Consider the following 23822-nt stretch of genomic DNA (forward strand, 5'->3'; position numbering starts at 1 on the left):
GGCCGGGTGGGTGGAGCAGGGTAAGTCCCCGGGCCCCAACCCGCTTAAAAATCTGAGGCCAACAGAAACATTTCCATTATGGTGGACATTTTAGGGAGGAAGGAATGAGAGACGATTCCAGTTCTTTCCTCTTCTTCTGGCCACAGACCTGATTTGCTTGAACTATGAAAACAAAGCTCACTGGGAATGTTTCCACTAAACATTTTTTGAGCAGAAAACTCTCATTCATCAAAACCAAAATGTTTCATGGAAACGTTTCAGTTTCAATGAACTTTTCTTGATAGACAGGCAGGGGTCTGACAGAACCAGGGCTCTCAGGGCTTCCAGGCTTCCTGTTCCATGGCAGAAACTCCTACAACTTCAAAGTCTGCAGGGGAGGCCCCTGGAGTCTGAGGCTGAAGGAGGATGGCACTTGTGATTTCATTTAAAAATAAAACAAACAGAAAAACATTGATTTTTCTGAAACAATTTTTTTTTTAATTTCCTTTCTGCAGGAAATTTTTCAAAATGGCGGAATTTTCCATGGAATGGAAATTCTGAATTTCAACCGGCTCTACATGAAAATTATTCTAAATTATTTGCTCATTCCATGCAAACTGGTCACAGGACCACTGAAAGTTACAACATATATTCAGTGCAAAGGAACTTACAAGTAAAACTAAACACAACACAAAAATGTAGAAGATTAGCCTATCACTGTTCCATCTGAAGGAAAGCTCCCCAAAAGGTAAACAGACATAATGAATAGCAAAATATGAATTTGATTTTTGAAGTGTTAGCTATTAATAACATCACTAAGGAATTAATTTTTTTAAAAGGAGCACTCCCTTTAACTTACAAGACTGCACTGTGAAATGAATGGGGAATATTCGGTAGCAGTTTCTTAAGGAGCAGTAGGTGTTTAATGGAGAAGATCCTTGGACAGATTTGGTGGTGTGTGAATAGGTCAACTGTCCCAGTACACTTCACAAGAGGCAGCACGTTGATTGACGCAATGGCTTTGTTCAAAATAAGAAAAAGGGATGGTGGAGTAAATTCAGCCAGGCGATTCTTTTCTGCTCCCTTTAAAACTATTCTGGTTAGCTTTCAGAAAAAATCTGGTGATCTTAGAGCAGGCAGAAATCTCAGTCAAGGGGAGGAGAAAAGTTATGTGATTTCCTCCTCTTCTGGCAACAGGCCTGAATACTTAACACGGTAAGTCTCCACCTGACAACAATTATACATTAATTTTGCTCATAAAACTCGAGCTGTCTACAGGACGTTTGAAATGCTGCTTATTTAAATCATTTTATACTATTATTTACCAAACTCCCTCCTTCTGAACTGTTTATCACTTGGGAAAGGTACGTAAAATAAATAGCTTTCATAGCAAACAAAATCACCAACATTTCAATTAATACTGGACCAAAACAGATGTACTGTCTCACTAAAACTTATCTTTAAGCCTTTTTCTTTGTGATTTCCGCCATAAAACCTGAATACAGCTGGAAGACTTCAACCAAGGGTTCCCAATATGTGATGTTCACTTCTCAAGAATCTTACCTTTGGTATGATACTTAGGTAAGAAGACTCGTTGGAACCCTTCAAGAAGGCAGAAGAAGCTAAAGCTGGAGTCTTCATATTGTCACTGAAGTGTTCATCAGCTCTAATCCCTCTAGAGGTAAGGAAAGTGGCAACACTTCGATTGAGATTGCTACACTCTGAGAAATCAGAATCACTTGTTGACGATTTCAAGTGGTTTCTAAATCTTGTTTCTGGATTCATTTGAGAATCTTCAAATACAGAATCTTCATCTGACAGCTGAAGTTTTTCCAGTTCTTTATTAATTTTTTGAACATCAGCAACAGTGGTAGCAGCAGCAGGATCGCTATCAGGTTTGGAATATTCAGCACACAGGTTGAGGATGGTCTCCAGCCGCTGTCGCTCCTAGTAATTGAAACAGACAGTGCTAAACTTAACATACAAATTTCAAGCAAAGAAAATGTCAAAGCTACACACTTTTTTTAATGTAAATTTTTAAAGTCATTAAATTTCCTTATGTGCCTTTACCAATCTAGGGATAAAGTATTATATATGTTTATACATATACATAAAATTATGGTGTGGCAGAGGAAACGAAAATTAATGAGGTAAGAAATCCTAAAAATGGGAAATAATTTCTGTAGAAAAGAGTTTAATGTAAAATTAGTGTAATAATTTAATGCTATAATATATATGAAAGTATCATATAAAAAGGGATTTATAAAGCAATTGAGTCAAAAGTGAGTTGTAAGATAGAGAACACAGAAGCTGTTCTCCATAAAAGATTATGATCCCACATTCAAGTTTCAAATTTCCCTTTTCACCACAGAAAAAAGATTATAATTATTATTTATTTCCAATAGCACCCAAACGTGAATGGTCATGCCCAACACAGCTTACCACCTAAAAGATATGTCAACCTACTTGGACTTTTGGCGATGCTCCTGGCAGAGATTAAATGATTACGCTGATTTTACACAGAACCAATTTACACAGAAATCATTCCCCTTTTTTAGGATTTCCTGTTTCATTAACTTTCATTTTCCCCCTTCTTCTCCACACTCCCCCACCAATTTTGTAAGTTGCTTTACATCTTGAGACTTCCACTTTTGATCCTTAGGAGGTTAAGATGGAAAATAATATGTCAGGACCAAAAGTTGACTAAAATGGAACAGAACCTAAAACAGGGGGTTATTGCTTTGCCAGCAAACTGTTAAGTTATAAAAGCTCACACCATTTTCTTAACATTGAGAATATGAACAACTATGACAGACTTCAAGAGGTCATGGCTCAAGCTATTGTAGAAACATTTAATTCCTCAGAAGTTTTGAACAGCTCTGCAGTATTTTTAAAAATTATTAGAAAGCAAAACCAGATTTGTTATGTTATACATAATTTCTTTTAACATAAAATTCAGAACAAAGTTATTAGATTTTTTAAAATATACTATAACTTAAGTTCATGTCCCTTTTGTTAAAAAAAGAGAAAAAAAAATTAATTGGAAAACTGCTTACCATAAGCCTACTTAAAGATATTACTGGAAAAAACCTCATTAAGACAGCTTCATGTTTTGCATTAATACCAACACTAATGAATAAGGTTTTTGTAAATTTTTCATCTTATCTCTAGGAAACACTTCTAGACTATCACTCAGGAGATTTAAAAACAATAACAACAGCAACAACGTCTCCTCTGAACTTCTCTCCTGCCAGAACCACCACAGGCTTACTCAGTTTCCGAATTCTACCTGGCAGTAAATCCAAAATCAGATTTTGCAAGATAGCTAACTTCTTGTAATCCTATCTCACTTGAGTCAGCAGCAATTAGAAACAAGAACCAAGTAGAAGAGTTAGAGCAAGACATTCTTTCTGGTTTCCCTGAAGCAAGTCATGAGTGTAATAAAACTTAACACAAATTAACAAGTACTCAGCTTTTAGTAGGATACAGTGAAGGACTACAAAATTACATGGGTGAGAGCATCCAAAGTTATTGTTAAAGAGAACAGATGTATGTATTTTTTAAAAAAGATCTAAACCTTCCTGTTTCAGGGCATAAGCAACAGGCATGAGACAGAAATGTCCCCTTTGGGTAGCTTATTCCATGTTGTTCACAATGGAGTTTCTTGCACCGTCCTCTAAAGCCTCTGGTACTGGGACCATTGTCAGAGACAAGCTGTTGGACTATATGGTCTGCTCGCCTGATCAGATACGGTAATTTTTATCCATTCTTCCATAAAGCATATGGCAGATTTAGCAGACAGACGTCAACTCCAAACCTATGACACACACTCTCTTGCCGTTGCCACTGGGTGAGGCCTGGCCCTTTGATACTATTGTCATAAGAGATAGCAATGAGACAGACAATATTAGTACAGTCCCATCCCCCCCACTTCAGTGACAGGATATATTTCTGGTCTCCCACCTCGTCAATACAGGACATACCTGATTTTAAACCACAACTACATTTTATCTTCGTTAAAAGGCTTATGGGAGCAATGATAAACTACCACTTTGTCAGCTGATGGGAGGGAGAGTTATTTTAGGTATCTTTACAAGTCTTAGCAATGCAGAAAGCTCTTTCTAGCACAGAGGTGGGCAAACTACGGCCCGCAGGCCACATCCTGCCCATGGGACCCTCCTGCCCAGCCCCTGAGCTCCTGGCCCAGGAGGCTAGTCCCCTGCCCCTCCCCTGTTGTTCCCCCTCCCCCGCAGCCTCAGCTCACTGCGCTGCTAGCCCAATGCTCGGTGTGGTGGGGCAGCAAGCTTTTGCCGGGCAGCGCAGCTGCAGAGCCGCAGCCTGACCTGGTGCTCTGTGCTGCGCGGTGGTGTGGCTGGCTCCAGCCGGGCGGCGCGGCTGCCTGTCCTGGTGCTCTGGGTGGTGCGGCTGTAGCATCGCCAGCCACTGGTGCTCCAGGCAGCACAGTAAGGGGGCAGGGAGCAGGGGGGTTGGATATAGGGCAGGGGAGTTCGGGGTGGTCGTCAGGGGGCGGGGGTGTGGATAGGGGTCGGGGCGGTCAAAGGGTAGGGAACAGGGGGTTGAATGGGGGCAGGGGTCCCGGGGTGGCAGTCAGGAAAGAGGGGGGAGTTGGATGGGGTGGCAGGGGGCAGTCAGGGGCAGGGAGATCCGGGGCCAGTCAGGGGACAGGGAGGGGTGGATGGGGCAGGAGTCCCAGGGGGGCCGGCAGGGGACAAAAAGCAGGGGGGTCAGATAGGGGACCAGGGACGGGCCACACCTGGCTGTTTGGGGAGGCACAGTCTCCCCTAACCGGCCCTCCATACAATTTTGGAAACCCGATGTGGCCCTCAGGCCAAAAAGTTTGCCCGCCCCTGCTCTAGCACTTGGGGAAAAAACACAAATTAGGGCAAAAATCTCTCTCACTTTTCAGAAAGTTTCTGATGAACTTCTATATTTGAGGACATGTTATAGAAATGCCTATGTCCAGTACCAAAAATAGTGTCTTCTGCTGTCCTCACTACTAAGAGGGGAATAAGTTATCTCACTTCTATTTCAAAATGCGCAGCAGTGTATTAAGAGGCTTACACAGAGGAAGTTCTGTCTAATGCTATTTCGTGTAGTCTATTTTCATCACTTTGTTTGCAGCCAACTTCTTCTAGTTCCAACACACCTGCATTCACCAGTTCAAGCCATAAATTTTTAAATCAACTGGCAAGCCAAGAAAATATCCCAGCAACTGATGAGATAAAGAAGGTGGTATGTGGATAAAAATATATTAAACTAAATTATGCAAGGAATGTATCATACTAATTTTCAGGTTACACGCTCCAGAAAATATAAAATATGTCAAATTGGGTTGTGCTGTTTTATGTTCGGTGCATGAGGCTTCGAATCATGACTTTTAAGCCTTTTTTCAGTATATTTTCCTTTTTAAATTTCCTTTCTACTTCTGTACACCATTTGCCTGCGTTTTTAACCCCCATGCCTACAGCGCTGCGTGGATAGAAAATGTGTATCAACGGATGTGGATACCCGCGGATATAAAGCAGATACCCACAGAGTTGCAGGGCTCTAGCCACAAGGAGCAGGGCCACGGCCAGTGACTGGGCCAGGAATCACAGTGGCAGAAGCAGCAGCAGCATATTGGGCCGCCGCTCGTAGGAGCCAGCAAGCAGCAGTGCTGCTTTCACTGCTGCTGTTCTTGGCCTGGTCGCTGATCATGGCCCTGCTGGTCTTCCTCATTGTCGCTAGAGCCCTGCAACTCCATGGATATCCACAAATATAAATTTTGTACCTGCGCAGGGCTCTAACCATGTCATCTGCTGTGAAAAGTGATAGGTACAACTCTAGTGCCTATATTACACTAACACTCACACCACTGATAGTACTGATGAAGCACTGGACAGTGGGAAGGCATGGCCTCCACTTCAACTACTCCTTTTTTCTGTGCATCTCATTTACATGCCAGGTGTATGAATTATGTAAATGCAAAATGGTGATGCTAGATCAAGACATCAGCGCAGGACTTGAAAAATCCACTTGATGAGTCATCTGTAGCAAGTAGGAAGCTTTTCAGGGAAAGAGGCATTAGGAGAACCTAAGATTCCATTAATAAAATATATGGAAATGGAGTCTCTACCCCTAATTATTGTCAAGTTAACATGAACCAGATATAATCAATGCAACAATGCCTACTGCTGTTAGCAGGCAAGATTGCTCCAATGCCTCTGATATGGCTCAGTGCTTTGCCAAGCAGCAGCAGAAGACTGAAAATTGACCAGAGTTTCCACCACTACTCTTCAGAATCTTGTGAGTAGCAAACAAACTAACAAGAAACTTATCAGCTTCATGGTGCATCAAGCAGCAACAATATGTGCACTGGAGCTACTCAAAGGGAAGAAAGACTCAAAAAGAGAGACTGAGACGGGTAGAGTAGTAGAGAGACACCCCCTCCTCCCAATCACAGATCCAGGAGTTTATGGGAAACAGAAGACAGAAAGAGCAAAGCCTTCTTTAATAGAATTCTAGAAATGTAGGGCTGGAAGGGACCTCAAGAGGTTATCTAGTCCAGCTACCTGTGCTCAGCCAAGAACAAGTAAATCTAGATTGTCCCAACAGGCGTTTTTCCCACCTGTTCTTAAAAACCTCCAATGATAGGGATTCCTCAATTGGAAGTCTATTCCAGCTATCCTTGTAGTTAGAAAATTTTCCTAATATCTAATCCCCTTGCTTCAGATTAAGCTTCTCAATTCTTGTTCTACCTTCAGTGGACATGGTGAACAACTGATCACCATCCTCTTTATAACAGCCTTTAATATATCTGAAGACTTACCAAGTCCCCTATCCCCCTCACTAATATTTTCTCAAGAGTAAGCATGCCAAGGTTTTACACCATCCCCCATAGGTCAGCTTTTACTAAACCTTTTATCCTTTTTGTTTTTCTCCTCTGGATTCTCTCCAGTTTGTCTGTATCTTTCATAAAGTGTGGCAGTCGGAACGAGATACCCTACTCCAAATGAGGCCTCACCAGTGCTGAGCAGAGCAGGGCAATTACCTCCCATGTATTACATACAATGCTCCTGTTAATATACCCCAAAGTTATATTAGCCTTTTTCACACCTGCATCATCACATTGTTGACTTACATTGAATTTGTGACCCACTATAACCCCCAGATCCTTTTCAGCAGTACTATCACCTAGCCAGTTATTCCCCATTTTGTAGCTGTGCATTTGATTTTTCCTTCCTAAGTGAAGTACTTTGCAATTGTCTTTATTGAATTTCACCTTGTTGAATTCAGACCAATTCTCTAATTTGTCACGGTCATTTGAATTCCAATCCTGCCCTCTTAAGCGCTTGCAACCACTCCCAGCTTGGTGTCACCTTCAAATTTTATAAGCGTACTCTCCTCCCTACATTATCCAAGTAATGAATAAAAATATTGAATAGGACCAGACAGGACTGAACCTTGAGGGACCCCATTTGATAGACCTTCCCAGTCTGACAACAAACCTTTCATAACTACTCTTTTAGTATGGTTCTTTCAACCAGTGGTGCACCCACCTTATAGTAATTTCATCTAGGCCACATTTCCCTAGCTTGCTTTTCTTCCAGTATTAAAGAGAAGGAGATGTGGGCTGGGCTTCACATATACCCAAGATAATAGACAAAGGCTTGGGGGCGTTATGGGAAGGCTTCGGAGCCAGAGCTCCATACCAAGTTGTGACAGATTTTTGTTACTAATTTGCCTCGAGCCACAGTTGATTATGCTGGGGCCATAGGATCTCTTTGGGGAGGAGATGACGAGGCACACTAAGTGTTTAAATTTTAAAGCTTTATTAATAAAATAATAAAACAACAGCAGAGAGTGTTGCGAACGCTTTTATGTTACTTAGAGGAAGAAAAAGTCTTAATGCTCCAAGCCCTAACCCACTTTTATACTTCCATATGCATGACCCAGACTAGCCAAGTCTGGGTGTAACGTTAGAAGAAAGGTGGGGGGGAAGGTGGACGGGAGTGCTCTTTTGGGCCTAGGCTGTTTAAAGATTTGCTGTGCTTTTTTAATTGCTTTAGCTTTTAGGAGGGTTTTAAGTTTTGGGCTTTTTGGGGGGTGTTTTATTTTGCGACTTTTGTTTTTGGTGCTTTTTGTACCAGTTTAAACCAGGTTTTTTTGGGGGGGGGTGTTAACACTTTGGCTTTAGGGACGCCTGGCTTGGCTTTTTTTGTTGTTGCTCTGTGTTTTTAGATTTTGCAGCTTTGGGCTTTTTTTTTTTCCCCCTGGTTTTGCTGTTTTGAGGTGCACGTTTGTGCAGTTGGACTTTTTTTTTTTTTTTTTTTTTTTTTAATGGCTGCTTGGGCAATTTTTAAGCCCTTGGTTTTTTTTGGCTTCAGCCAAATATTGGCTGTGAGCTGCGACCTTGGGCTGGCTGGGGCCAGCGTTTTATTTTTGGATTGAGCTAGCTGAAGTATTGAATTAATTTGTTTTTTGCTTTTTTTTTTTTTGACCTCTTGTACCCTGTAAAGGAAACTTCCACTCCCAACTTGCACAGCTTTGACCCTCCTCAAAATGCTTAGCAAGCAATATACGGTGCTGATCTGCCTTCCCAGGGGACTCCCTGAGGGAGGGGGTGGCCATTGGGGTGTGACATTCCCCCCCCTTGATCCCCGAATCAACATTTTGTCACGACGGGTCACTAATTAGGGTTTTGTTATTTTTTGACACAGTGGCTAGGGTTACTGTTGGCTTTTTATATAAACAGCAATATAACATACACAAAATTGTTAGGGCAGCAACAATTGCATACATTAGCCAGTAGTGGCTTTTGGCTTTATTAGTAATATAGCATAACGTTTTTTTGTTGGCATAGATGCCCCGTCCGAATGGCGGTTGTAAATGCAGCTTTTTTTTTTTATTAAAGGTGTGCTGTAACACCGGGAAGGAGGAGGCATTAGCCTGGAACACAGTTAGTTGTTTTTGGGTGTGCGCCAAGGGCAGGAAAACATTGGGTGCAATTTATGAAATATTAAACACAACATAGTGAGAGATATTAACCATACTTTGCATAACTGCAGGCCAATGAACTGAAAAATTTTGTGCCTGAGACTGTAATAGCAAATTAAGGGGCACCTTAAGGTTGGTGGGTTTTTAAACACATGTAGGGGTATTGGTAAACACATGGGCTTTAGAGGGGGTGTATTTTGATGCCTTTTTTTCCCAGCAGATGTGTTGATTTACCTTGTAAAAGTGGCCTGGCCTTACTTTTTTTTTTTTAATATATTATTGGTGGGGGCTTTATAGGCTGTAATTGCTAGGTGTTGCTTTTTGCAATTTGTATGTGCTGATGGTTAGTGGCCGTGGTCAGCACATAGTGGTTAATTGTGTTATTGGGGGGAGCCATTTGTTATATGTTGCGATGGATCACCCAATTTTAGATAATACGTGATGTTACATTTTTAGGATGCTCAGCCTCAATTGCCCCCCTGCCAATGGATGATTGACTTTTTTTTTTTATTATAGCTAATTTGGAACAGTGGTAAAATTAACAAAGGAGGACAAAAATGTTGGACACCCGAGGATTCCCATAGATATGTGCCACCATACATACATTGTATTACATTAATAAATTTTGCAGGCCTGAAGCAGCATGCGTGGTTTTACTACTTTTGTTTGGGGTGTTTGGGGGCTTTTGCTATTACTGTCTTGTTTTGTTAACAAAGCAAGAGGGAAAGAAAGAAAACAACATAAATGCACCTACTGGGGAAATTGAGGCACAGATGAAAAACTTTTTAAATTATTAGTTGTTTTGTTACAGCTTTTTTTGGCTTTTGTTATGGATGTTGTTTGCTTGGTTTAGGAGGTTACAATAACAATATTACATTTTGAGATTAGTAATTGCTATTGATTGCTAAAGGGCTTTTTATAGGAACAGGGTTTGTTTTTATGGGATTTAGGGGAGGTCTGGGGCCACCCATCAGGTATTTTGCGGTGGCCCTGCTGTGTCTAGTCGGCCTATGCACTGTTTTTAAGACACCCCTCCTCCAGCCTCCTGCCACATTGCGGCTCTGGCCTTTTTGGCCACTTGAGCTAGGGAGAGCCTTTAGAGGTATTTTTAATTATGATTATTTAGATAATTTTATGGACAGCTGAAAACCTGGATGGTTTAGGCAGGTGGCTGGTTTATAACTGAGGCCCATGACGTCATGAAACCTAGGGGGAAGCATATGTTTTGAGCTGATTGGCATGTTCCCATTTGAATTTACCGGTAGCTGAAGCTGGTACACTACCAGGGAGATGTGGTTTACGATGCAGTACGGACCCACCCAGTTGGCGTTTAGATTGTGGGTCGCCTTTCCCAGCTTTTGTAGTATTATTTTGTTTTTAATTTGCTATTTTTAGATGTTTTTAATGATGATTTTTTTATGCTTGGCTTTTTTTTATTTAAAGCAGTTTTTATGGCTTTGCGGGTTTTAAAAAGTTTTTTTTTATTGGTCAAAGCTGAGACTTTTGGTTGTGGCAAACAGTAAATGTGATTATTGGTAAACACAGTATTTACATTACATTTACATTTGTTTACTAGCAGGTTGCTAACATTTTAATTTTTTTTAAACTTTTTTTTAGGAATTAACACATACATATTGTCCATTATATAGTATTTTGGTTTTATTATTTAATTTATTTTACATACAAGAGTTTTAGTGAAATGTTTTTAACAGGGCTTTGCAGCAACAGGCAAGGATAAGCACACCCACTTTTGAGGAGTCCACTCAGTACAACCTCTGGTGTTTAATTGTTTTATTTGTTTTTGTTTTTTTAAGCTTACTGGCTCGAGGTCCGGAGTAGCCAGAAGGATCCCATGTGCAATATGGGGAGCGCGCTAACTTTATATATTTTTGCCTTTAGAGCTTGTTGGTGTGCGATTTTAACAATATTTTTTTTTAATTAAAAGGTTTGGCCTTACTATGCTAAAAACATACTGCATTTATTTGTATTGATAAGTATTAAAAGTGATTTTTTTTTGCTTTAGCACATGTTAAAGCCTTAGTATTTTTTGATATTTCTTAAAACATTTTGTGTTTTAAGGTGAACAAAACAAGTATTTACATTTTAGTACATTTTATAGATATAGCAGTATGTTTTCTTAATTTTTATTTGTTTTTGTATTTGCCTGTCCTGTAGATGGGACAGAGAGCTTAATTTATTTTTAATTATTTTTACGTTTATAGTATTTATAATTTTTGCTTTAAAACCGTTTTTTTTTAATACGGCGTTTGCTATTTGAGGAAGTTTTTTTGCAGCATTTGGTACATAACAGTGCTAGCAATGAGACAAACAGCACCAAAAGACAAAACATAGAACATAAAAACCAATTTTTATTGTGACAGTAGTTTTATGGTATTTTGGGTTGCTTTTTAGCTGGCATTGGCTTTTTTTTTTGTTGTTTTGAAAGACAAGAAAAACATATTTTTATTTTTTGGGGGGTGGCAGATTATTGTTTAATTTTTATTTTTTTATTTTTTTTTATAAATACCCTTGCTGGTTGCAGGCATAACAAAGGAATTACCCCCATATTTTTTTGTGTTTGTTTTATAGGTAGGCCAGGTTTTAATGGCTTTTACTTTTATTAGTTAGGTAATTTGCATTAACAAGGTGCTTTTTGGCTTGCTTTTGGATTCAAAGCCATTAGCTGCTTAGAGACTTTGTTTTAAAAGGGACACAATTAACTTTTACTAGAGTTTTGATTACTGTTTACTTTTAATTTTTGCTTTTAAAATATATAAAAATTTGAAAAAGAAAATACAACCTACTGTGGCTTCCTTTGGAGACCTAATAGGATTGTAATGAAGTAGCACGGTATATTTGCATTTTTTTTGTAATATATATTGCTTTGTTTTTCTATAGCCGTATATAAATTACATTTTTAAAATATATTTGGGTCAGTTAAGTTTTAATAGAACCCTTTTATATATATATATATATATATATATATATATATTTAGCAAATTTGGCTAAATTGTTTATAGTTTTGTTTTGGGCATAGGTCTGTGTTGCAGTGTGGTTCGTAATTTGCGCTTTTAGTTGCTTTATTTTTACCAGCTGTTGGGTACACACTTTTTCTTTTTATAGCTGCCCCTAGATTTTTATTTTTTTGCTCTTTATACTTGGCATACAGGTTTAATAAATTCTGCCACGTATGCACACTTTTTTGTTGCTTCGCCACAGAACCCCGGGGATTGTATTTTACCTTGGTGAGAGCCCTCTCCAGCTGGGAGAGGTTTTTACCCTCCTTTGAAAGAGGCAACAGGGTCCCATCCCTCTTTGCTGCCTCCCCCGTGGCTCGGGCATCAGGTTCACCTGCCTTCCGAGACGCCAGCTGACCAGGCAGCCGGACTACCATGTTTGCGCTTCCTAATTCCCGTACGTCCGGCATTGAACCCGTTATTGATGCCATTGCCCATGACTGTGGGACTTCCGACTACTCAGCTGTACCATTTTGTTTTTTAAACATGTTTTTACAAACTGTTTGTACCATTTTTAAGGTTTTTTAAATAATTTAGGATTTTATGCTGCTTATGCCGGCACCGGGGCTTACGATGCTTACTCCCCGCTTTTTGGAGGGGCCGGAGGAAGAGACATTAAGCCTCCCTTCATATTACTTGGTCCGATTCCACCAAGGGTGCATACACCCCTGCAAGTGCCTTTTTTGGGCGAAGTGAGAAACTTCAAAGCTCTCCTCTCCAAGTGCCCCTTTTGGGCTGAGCGAGAAACTCCAAAGCTTTGTTTTTTAAGTGCCCCTCTCGGGCTGAGTGAAAAACTTTAAAGGTTTTTTTTTTTTTTAACTTAGTTATACTATGACTGGGGGTGTATGCACCTGGGATTGTTTTTGTTGCTTGGAGCGTGGATTTTTAAGTTGTTTTTTTTTTTGCCCGGTACTTTTACAAGCGGGCATAGACCTAGCTGCACCCTTCCCCTGCCAACCAGGGTGGAGAGAGGAACGCTAAACCTCCCTCTGGTTCTCTGTTATGCTATGACTGAGGGTAGGGCTTACCTTTAATTATAAAATTTTTAACATGCAATACCAACAGTGCCGGACAGAGCAAACATGATATACCAAGGGCAAAGCATTTGGTGCGCTCTGCAGGGTTCCCCCCGGCATTTCTCCATCAAAACTGTGACAGATTTTTGTTACCAATCTGCCTGGGGCCACAGTTGATTAGGCTGCGGCCACAGGATTTTTTGGGGGAGGAGATGACAAGGCACACCAAGTGTCTAAATTTTAAAGCTTTATTAATAAAATAACAGCAGAGAGTGTTGGGAACGCTTCCACATCACTTAGGGGAAGAAAGAAAGCATTAATGACCCAAACCCTAACCCACTTTCATACTCACACATGCACGACCAGACTGGCTAAGTCTGGGTGTAACATCAGAAGAAGAGGGCGGGGGGAGGGAGGTGGACGGGAGTGCTGTCCCAGGCTGTTTAAGGATCAGCTGTGCTCTCCAAATTGTTTTAGCTCTTAGGAGGGTTTTAAGTCCTGAGCTCCTTTGGTGGCGTTTCATTCCGCGACCTCTGTTCCTGGTGCTTTTTGTGCTAGTTTAAACCGGCTTTTTGTGGTCTCTTTCCCTTTCTCCAAACACCCCGGCTTCAGGGATGCCTGGCTTGGCTTCCCGTTTTGTTTGTGGTTTTAGATTTTGCAGCCCTGGGCTTTGTTGGGTTGTTGTTTTTTTGCTGGCTTTGCTGTTTTGAGGTGCATGTCTGTGCAGTTGGATTTTTTTTTTTTTTATGGCTGCTTGGGCAACTTTTAAGCCCCCGGTTTTTTCGGCTCGCAGCCAAATGTCGGCTGTGAGCTGCGAGCTTGGGCTGGCTGGGGCCAGCGTATTATCTTCGGATTGAGCTAGCTGAAGTATTCAATTAACTTGTTTTTTGCTCTTTTCTTCTTCCCCCCCTTTTTGGCCTCTTCTACCCTGTAAAGGAAACTTCCACTCCCCACTTGCACACCTTTGACCCTCCCCAAAATGCTTTGCGATGCTTGCAACAGCATTAGCAACGTACAGTGCTGATCGGCCTTCCCAGGGGACACCCTGAGAGCGCGGGGGGCCACTGGGGTGTGACAAAGTTGCAACTTCAAAGCACTGTCTGCACAGAGTTTTTAGAGCGCTACACAAACACCACAAACAAGTCTGTTGACCTGAGCTGGGAGGCTCACTCCTCAGGATCCAAAACGCTGTGTAGACATACCCACACACACACACACAGACTCTCAAGGTGGAGGGGGGAAAGATTAGTTAAACAGAAGAGGGCTACATGGGGAAACCGACCAGAAGAACTATAGCAGAATAAACTATTCCAGAAGAGATCTCCATGTGGACACTATTCCAGAATAAATCACTTTATTCCAGAATAATCAGTACACTTTGTGAGCACACTATTCCAAAATAAAGTGATTTGGGGGGGAGGGATAGCTCAGTGGTTTGAGCATTGGCCTGCTAAACCCAAAGTTGTGAGTTCAATCCTTGAGGGGGCCATTTAGGGATTGGGGCAAAAATTGGGGATTGGTCCTGCTTTGAGCAGGGGGTTAGACTAGATGACCTCCTGAGGTCCCTTCCAACCCTGATATTCTATGATTTTTATTTTGGAATAGTGTATCCACATGGGGAGCTATTTGGGAAGAGCTATTGTTTATTCCATAATAGCTATTCTGGTCAATTTCCCAGTGTAGACAAACCCAGAGAGAAAGCTCGTTTTCTCTTCCAGCAGCCAGGAAAAGGGTGGGGAAATTGGGGAGCTTTGAATTGATCAAACACCAGCTTCCCAGCAAACAAAGCCCCTGAGCAGAAAGTACACTTGCTAGGAATCCTAGTAGTCTCACCCTCCCCACCTTTTTTTAAAAGCATTTTCAGGCAGGGGCTGAGGTTTTCACCAGGATATTGCATTTTGCTCAGACTGGTGCCTTCCTTCCCTAACCGTACACACACACACTTGTACTTATTTTTCATATCACACTCAGGCTAGTAGGAGTCCAAAATTATTGAAGCCCTCATATGGTTCCATATTCTGAGCTCTGTGTAAAAACAGAGTAACTCCATTGAAATTGATTTCTATTCTGGCCACCTTCTAATTAAATACAAGGCTGGAGAAATTAAGCTAAGTGTGTGTGCATGTGTATATATAAAGTTAGAGAGCAGGAAAAAATAAAGTTAACTGCTTACTTTTATTTAGGTCTGTTGGAAGAGATCTAGTTGGAAGAGATCTAAAGTAAAGTCCTCCTCAACACTTCTGATTATTAAAGATTCTACAGTGCTATTTTGCAAAAATAGGGGTGTTACCTAAGATGGAAATTCACCAGGACACCAGGGTTAATTACATCCTGTGTATCTAAAGCATCTAGCGGCTTCAACCTGATGTGTGGTATTTGTTCCTGTATTAAATTCAACTGCTCTTAAACAGCTGCCCTGTAACACCACAAAGATTGCTAAATATAAACAGTGGGAGAAATTATCTATATTTAGCCTTCAACTACCTCACAGGGCTGTTTGCAAAACTTAATTAGCTAATGTTTTTTACATAGTGCTTCGATATCCTAAGTGATAAATTTAAAAAAGTGATTGAGATTTCAAGCAGTATGGAAGACTGAGCAGACATCTTCTATAAAATTTAATTGTAAAATTAATTACAATTATTTTTAATGGATGATATGTGGGTCAATCCCCTTTACTGCTTTCAGAATCCTACCTATGTTTATTTCTTTTTAACTCACATGAACACGCCACACATAACTATGATGATGACACAAGCTTTCTATATTCAACCTAATTTTGTATTATTTCCTGCTTACAGAATAAACTTTGACCATGTTTAAATATTCAGCAAACTGAGAGAAACAAGTCTCTTAAAATATGTTCTCCTCCAAGTCCATATTCATAATACTTGTTAATTCATTGCTCATTTAAACTAAAATCTCTCATGAATACATTCCTCATTTCCAGAAAGGCTGCTTGACCGATAAAAGTATGCTTTACAGATCCATACCAAGAGATGGGCTGTGGACAATATTTTACATAATTCCAAATAGTAATTTTTAAATATGTGGCTCCACCTACAGGTAAAATATCATACTGCCTTTAAAACAGCACTAGACAATCTCCAACAAGGTTGTGACTATTTGACAGCACCTAAGTATCAACTTGCCTAGACTGGCCTTAATATTTATCCAACTTGTCTCTGTCAGCTTGTGTACAATTCCTTACCACAGTCATTATTTCAATCAATACTGCTGTTCATCCCCTTGATTTTCTTAGATTCAGATGACTAATTGTATTCGAACTTCAATATGTATTGGGGTTTATATCATACTCAAACATGTGAGGTTTAGCCAAGTATTTTATGAATGTTTATTTGTCTCATAGGTCTTCCCTTTAACTATTCATAAACTACATAGTTATAAGGGGGAGATGTGTTGAAAAACATGGGCTAAGTTCAGCCAGAATTTACAATGGCTTCTGATGGTAAAAATTCTGAAATAACCTCCCCACACTCGACTCCAAGATGCAAAGTCCAATCAGCCCATCAGCATAGCTCTTATGGAATTCTGGCCATAACCCTAAAGCTGTCTTCCCTGCCCTGCAGCTCATGACACACATACTCATACCCATTACAGAAAATCCAGAGAGGAGGACAAGATCAGGGACATATAGCCAGCGTCATGAGACAGGGAAACAGGCTGGCACAGGAACGTTTGATTGACACCTCCATGGAGCAGTTTGGACTCTGGCCCATGGATATATATATTTTTTAAAAAGAGAGAAAGAACACCAAACCTTGCTCTTAAAAAGCAAATTACTTTGTCACATGAGTAACAAAATTAGAATTACATTACTGAAGCTAAAATTATTCCAGAAATTGAAATGGACAGTTCACAGTTTGTGCTGTTCGTTTACTTTGGTGTTTTACTCTCTGTGAACAGTAAAAGCAGACCAGTTAGTTTCATATTCAGGGACTAACAAAGGCTGCAGTTTCAACATTCTCCACCAGCCTGTGCAAGTTAAAAGCAAGCAAACAAACACAAAAAGCAGTTTCACAGATAAAAGAACAGGAGTACTTGTGGCACCTTAGAGACTAATAAATTTATCTGAGCATAAGCTTTCATGGGCTACAGTCCACTTCATCGGATGCTCAGAAGAGAACATATAGTAAGAAGATATAGATAGATAGATATAGATATATATACACACACACACATACAGAGAAGGTGGAAGTTGCCATACAACCTGTAAGAGGCTAATTAATTAAGATGAGCTATTATCAGCAGGAGAAAAAAACTTTTTTAGTGATAATCAAGATGGCCCATTTAGACAGTTGACAAGAAGGTGTGAGGATACTTAACTTAGGGAAATAGATTCAATATGTGTAATGACCCAGCCACTCCCAGTCTCTACTCAAACCCAAGTTAATGGTGTCTAGTTTGCATATTAATTCAAGCTCAGCAGTTTCTCCTTGGAGTCTGTTTTTGAAGCTTTTCTGTTGCAAAATTGTCACCTTTAGATTATCACTACAAAAGTTTTTTTCTCATGCTGATAATAGCTCATCTTAATTAATTAGCCTCTTACAGTTTGTATGGCAACTTCCACCTTCTCTGTATGTGTATATATATCTTCTTACAATATGTTCCATTCTATGCATCCGATGAAGTGGGCTGTAGCCCACAAAAGCTTATGCTCTAATAAATTTGTTAGTCTCTAAGGTGCCACAAATACTCCTGTTCTTTTTGCGCATACAGAGTCACACGGCTGCTACTCTGAAACCTGTTATTATGCAAGTTTCACAGATTTTTTTTAAAAATTCATAAAGATAAAAAGAGAAGAAAATAATGGGTTAGTTCAAAGGAAAATGGTGGGCCAAACTACACTGACTCTTTAAAAGTATTATAATGCCTGAAAAGCAAGCTACTGTTTCAAAACAGATGTTTGCATTGCCAGAATCTCTCTCAACACATTCTATCTGGCTTACCTGACCTCACATTAAAAGGTCAAATATTTGGACAAAAACCAACTTCCCCAAATCATTTCTCTTCAAGCCATTCAACCCACTCTTCTACACACCACTTTGAAACCACGCATTTTTGGTTATCTATCATCTTTTCCACAGGAAACATGCTATACAAATCCACATTCCATCAAGCAGGAAGAAGGGTTAAGTACATTTAGCAGGTCTTCAAACTGAAGCTAAAAGTAAAGAAGTCCCAAGGAGCTGTGGGTTCTCAGCCCGTTCGAAAAAATCCATCTCTGAATGCATGGAGACCCAACACTGACTTTTATATACAGGGTATAAAGAAATGGTATTTTTACAAACATATACTTTCTGCCAGGGCTCAGCTAACTAATTATAGTGGTTACTCAAGCTCTCAAATCCCCGAAAAAATGCATTGTTCTAATTTCCAATCCTTAACTGGATAACTTCAAAAAGTAATACATAGCAGGATGCTGAAGAGAAGACTAAATCAAGATGGAGCAAATTCCTTCATGTGTAAGTCATACAGCACCTAAAACAGTCACTCTTTCACACATTTTAACACGTTGAGAAAACATTAGGCTAATTCTCCTTTTATAGGACCGGTACTCTGGGGAAGTATTGAGCTGGGAGAAACAAATGCTAAATAAAAGGAAAGATTTAGTCATCTCATCTAGAAACAGAATCAGAACATATCTTTAGGTTGGCATTTTACTTTCAAGAGAACAGCAGTACTAACTGTAGAAGCATTCCCCCCAAAATCTAAGTTTTTCCTCTTAAAAATACCAAACCACTATACCATACTTGGTTTGAATTTTTCAGAGACGGAGTACCTCCCTCTTGCAAGCTGGTAGCATTGTTCACTGGAATGTATTCCAGTATTAGGAGTCAATGGTTCAAACACAGTAAAAATGTTAAACCAAAATTTTCCACATTGGACACTTCAAGTCTGGCACCAAAATAAGTCACCACATTATCAGAAGCACTGATAACTCATACCTAAAGCTGGCCAAAAAATGGGAGACAATACTTATTTCAAAAAGGATTTCAGTAAAAATTTGATTAAAATGGTGATCTTCCCTCCCTCCCCAACTTGTCAATCTAACTCTATTTGCAGCACTCACTGACTTTAATGAAAATCAAAGGCCCTCAGTATCTCTGAAAATCTAGCTAGTTCCATTTAGAAATCCAACTATGGATTTAGGTACCTTACTTTAAGCACCCAACTTTGAAAATGTTTGCTTTGGTTTTTAAAATAATAATAATAGACTTTAGCTCTGAGTATACTATTACAGTATAATATGTTCAGAGTCTCTAAATAGCTAACAATGGTGAAATTAATGCCTCTCTACTGCTATGAATCTCATGTAAATGAGGTTGGGGCCAGGAGTGGGGGTGAGGAATACACAGGATTTAGGGGCAAGAATTAAACAGAATCCAGTCCTCAACCAGAGACCGCTCTCAACTTGGCCTAGATAGGGCGTCTGAAACATGCGGCCCACCGAGTTATTTCCTACAGCCCGCCATAGATAGAATAGAGATGATTCCCCTCCTCCTGCCTTGTGATCATTAGAAAGACCAACAAGTAGAGAAATCAATGCTTTGATGAAGATACTCGGGAGGCAAAGTCTTGACCAAGCAAGGCAAATGGTGCTCACTAGACATGGTGACATACAGCATCAGGTAATTTTGTTGTTTGATTCTTTGTTGCTTATTGAAGCATGACCCTGAAGTCTTATAGTGGAGACATAGATTTGTTTTTGTTTTTGTTTTTTTTTTTACCTAGTGTTTACCACAAAACAGTGCCATCAACTTGGAAAAAAAAATGAAAAGAGTGTTAGATCCCTGCCAGGCAATTTGTGGGTTTTATGTACATAGATATTTTGGCGGAACCCACAGATTGAACTACCATAATTTCTGTGAGTTTCCTACATTTTTTTCAGATGGTTGAATGATACCATCTGAGATGTTGATGCAGCATACTATATATCCATTAACTTTAGAGACTGACATAGTAAACAAGCCCCAGCGCACAAGGTCATGTATTTGAATTTCAAAACACAGGAGCAGATGTTTTGCATCACATCTACGGTATAGTCTTAACAGTTTGCTTTGAAAAGTTAGTTTTGCAAGCATTAAACACTGGTGAAAACTAAAAGGAAAAGAAAAATTACCAGTCGTTCCATCTCCTGTTCTCTAAGCCTCTCTTCCCTTTGTCTCCTGTGATAGTCCATTAGGTCATCTCTTCCAGAAATTGAACTAATACTGTTCTTTCTCTCCCGCAAGGTAGGTGTCTGTCTGAAGCTTTCCAGGTCAGTTTCATCAAACTCCATGGAACTAGTGGAAATGTTTCTTCTGACAGAGAATGTTCTGTCAAGATCCACAGGGGGAAAAGAATTACTGGGGCTTGTCCCTGAGAGTCCAAATCTATCAAAATCATCAGAAACATGGGAGAAGGAAGATGCTAAAAGCATTTTCCTGGCCATTCGGGGACTTGCAGGAACACTAAAAGTTGAACTAACATAGGAATTACTGTCAGACACAGAATTTGTATATGGTGACACCCCTGAGCTGCAAGAAGAAAAATTAAGGTAATTATCAGCATCTAATGCACTTTGAGGTAGATCTTTTTCTCCGTGTTTTTTTCTTTTGGAATTACCAAGAGAGTTTCTTGGAGGCAAACTTAATGGCATCAGCTGGCTTTCTGTTGATTTGTACAGCCTGGGCAGAGAACGACTATAAACTCCCATATGACCCAGTGACCCACCAGAATACTTCCTAGTTCTTGAACCCAGAGTCTCAGTCATGGCCTCCTTATGCTTAACTGGTCTTGAATGAAGAGTTAGGTGGTCTTGAATATTCATCCTCCTGCCTTGTTTTGGGCTGGAGGGCATGCTTGCGGCCCCTGAACTGCTAACAGGTGAAAGAATTATTTCACTACCTGAGCTTCCATTCCACATTGCAAGAAGAGAGCCTGAGTTCTTCTTCCCATCCAGCACTGCTGGGAAGAAGACATTGTCATACGATTTATTTTTTTGACTATATTTTGAACAGTGAAACTTATCCACATGTCCAAAGAGTTTTTCATTTTCTCTGTTGGCATGAATATCAAAGTCTGTCCTTCCTAGGCTGTACCCACTGGAGGATGGAGAAGTGGAACCCATATGCTTTACGGAGACACTTTTATCTGAAAGATAAGGGCTCTCACAAGAAAAGGGTTTACATCCTTGAATTTTGGTAGCGGAGTGTATATTTTTAACACTAGATGAAGGGCTGGGTTTAGCTGGCACAGGTTGTGATAGCGTTAAATAGGAACCAGAGGAGTCCCCATTTGTTTTAAATTTAAGGCTCGATGAATATTTCTTCTGATTGAGACTATCCATAATATCCTGGAGATCATTTTCAAAGGAATTCATCACAGAGCTTTTTCCTAAACTAGTATTTTGTAATTCCAGCTGGTTTTGTATGTGGCTGTACTCTGCCATAATCTTACTGGAATCTGTGAGAGAGGAAAAAAGGGGAAAAAAATTAGTTTTCAGCAAATACATGAGAAAGCCTCACCCCGCAATTAGTTAAAAATAATCGTATATACTTAATCTATCATGGAAAAATAACTTGTTTCTAATAATATAATTACATATCTTAGAGCACTTTACAAAGATGGGTGGGTAAATTTTATAATCCCAATTTGACAGAGATGGAAATTGAGTCAGAGGGCAGTCAAGCGATTTCCCCAAGGTTACATAGCATATCAGTGACATAGATGGAAAAAGAATTAACATTCCTTGACACCTGTTCTGGTGCCCTACCCACTAGAAATACTGACTCTAGTTTTTCAGAACAGGTTTCAGAGTGGTAGCTGTGTTAGTCCGTATCAGCAAAAACAAGGAGTCCATGTGGAACCTTAGAGACTAACAAATGTATTTGGGCATAACCTTTCGTGGGCTAAAACCCACTTCATCAGATGCATGGCTGATGAAGTGGGTTTTAGCCCACGAAAGCTTATGCCCAAATACATTTGTTAGTCTCTAAGGTGCCACAAGGACTCCTCATTGTTTAGAACAGGGTTTCTCAACCCATGGGTCAGGACCTAAAACTGGATTGTCGGAATGTTTCAAAGGATTGTGGGGCAGCTCCAGTGGCTCCTGTCCAACAGGGCGGGCTGGGCTCACCTCCCTGCTGTCTCGCAGATCCCAGAACCACTTGGTAGCAAGTGTGAAAAATTAGGACCTGAGGGGAGGGGGTGGGGGGGAGGAATAGGTGCCTACATAAGAAAAAGCCCCAAATATCAGGACTGTCCCTATAAAATTGGGACACCTGGTCACTCTAAGTACCACTCAGATTTAGCCCAGCCATTATGATGACGGGAATCTGGGTAAGCCATATTTGAGTGTCTGGCACTGCAACCCCATGAGCCAAGTCACAACTCTACTCACGCAAATTTGGTCCAGTCGGGGCTGGGGCCAAACTTGAGCGGCGCTGCAACCATGGAGATTGCAACACCCGGATTGGAGATCCAATCCCAGCCAGCCCCACAGCACAGGGGCTACAGGAGATACCACTGTGGGGTGAATGCTGGGCAGGACCCAACTCTCTGGGGGTCAGTATCTGACTGAAACCACCCCAGGGCCTCCACCCCAGACTATTTACTGGGTGGAAACAGGCCACGAACATTTACAAATGGGTCCTGAGCCCAAAAAGCTGGAGAACTGGTTTACAACACATGAGAAGGAGACACAAACTCATGAATTCTAGTCCTACCCCTATCACTACAGAATCTGCGCAACTCACAATCTTTCATTTATGTATCCTCTCAAAACTCCTGTGAGGTTGGAAAGTGAAATTAATCCCATTTTACAGATATAGAACTGAGACACAGAGATACTAAGTGCAACCTATTAACTATGTGCTTGGTCCATACTCAAGTCAATGAGAGTGCTTCCATTTGCTTCAGTGGGCTCTATAAGCACTATAGTCTTTAAGATGTAAAAAAAATATGAAGTTAGCCACCTTGCCTTCATTAAAGGGGAATCCAAGGTTGTTATAAATACAGAAAGCTGTTTAAGATCCCATGTCCATGGTAGAACAATAGTTCAGAATTACAAACTATAAATACATAGATCAAGAGATGAAAAATCACTTTTTGTTCAGTTACGTATCAAGACCCAAATTTCAGCCCAAGAGTTCTGAGTTTCCCCTGTTAGAAAGCAAATCACTGGTACTTAAAGCAATGAAAGGAATGCAGTTCCTGCTCTCCTTCTGTCAGTGATAGCATCAGCCACTGCCAGAAACACACAAAATGCTGAGGGGGCTTGAACTCAGGCCTTGACTGATGTAAAACGTCTCACTAAACCTTTAAAGCAGCTCTTTGGCAGGCTAAATCAATGAATTAGCTGTGTATTTGAAGTTAAGGAAGCAATTATCCTTCAGAGCAACCAAGGTCTTGTGGTGAGAGCATGTTGGATTATATTAAAGAAGTTCTGTATTAAAATCACAAATGAGTTCGATTCCCCATAGTTTAAATTCCAGGGTATTACTAATTAAGAGGTCTCTTGGTTTTTGGTACTGTTTCTCTCCCTCTGTGTGTGAAACCTGCAAGCTGCTAATTGCGTTAGTACATTCTAAGACGGTCTGTTCTCAAAGCAATTCACACACAGAGAGACTCAAAGCAATACTCTGTAACAACAGAAACAGCACCCAGAGACTCCCTGCCCTTTTGTTGTATTAACAATTGTGATTAAAATAGAGATAGAGGATGTATGTGGATGGATGCTTGGTGTGGATAATAACTGAATGATCAGGGAGGTGCCAGCCTAAGAATCCAGTGTCCATCGGCTGAAGAA

The 23822-nt window shown here is 40.3% G+C and overlaps 1 protein-coding gene across 8 annotated transcripts in view; it reads right to left on the minus strand.

The window, feature by feature from the left end:
* Positions 1 to 23822, minus strand: part of PHLDB2 (pleckstrin homology like domain family B member 2) — a 103376-nt gene that overhangs the window by 55924 nt on the left and 23630 nt on the right. For all 8 annotated transcript variants that reach the window (XM_073306059.2, XM_073306041.2, XM_073306010.2 and 5 more), the window contains exons 3-4: positions 20154 to 21478; positions 1543 to 1926 (exon numbers count right to left, since the gene is read on the minus strand). In XM_073306059.2, the coding sequence (XP_073162160.1) occupies positions 1543 to 1926; positions 20154 to 21478 (1709 nt within the window). The remainder of the gene's footprint in view (positions 1 to 1542; positions 1927 to 20153; positions 21479 to 23822) is intronic.

Source organism: Lepidochelys kempii, chromosome 1 (assembly GCF_965140285.1).
Source record: "Lepidochelys kempii isolate rLepKem1 chromosome 1, rLepKem1.hap1, whole genome shotgun sequence".
In the NCBI taxonomy this organism is placed as follows: Eukaryota; Metazoa; Chordata; order Testudines; family Cheloniidae; genus Lepidochelys; species Lepidochelys kempii.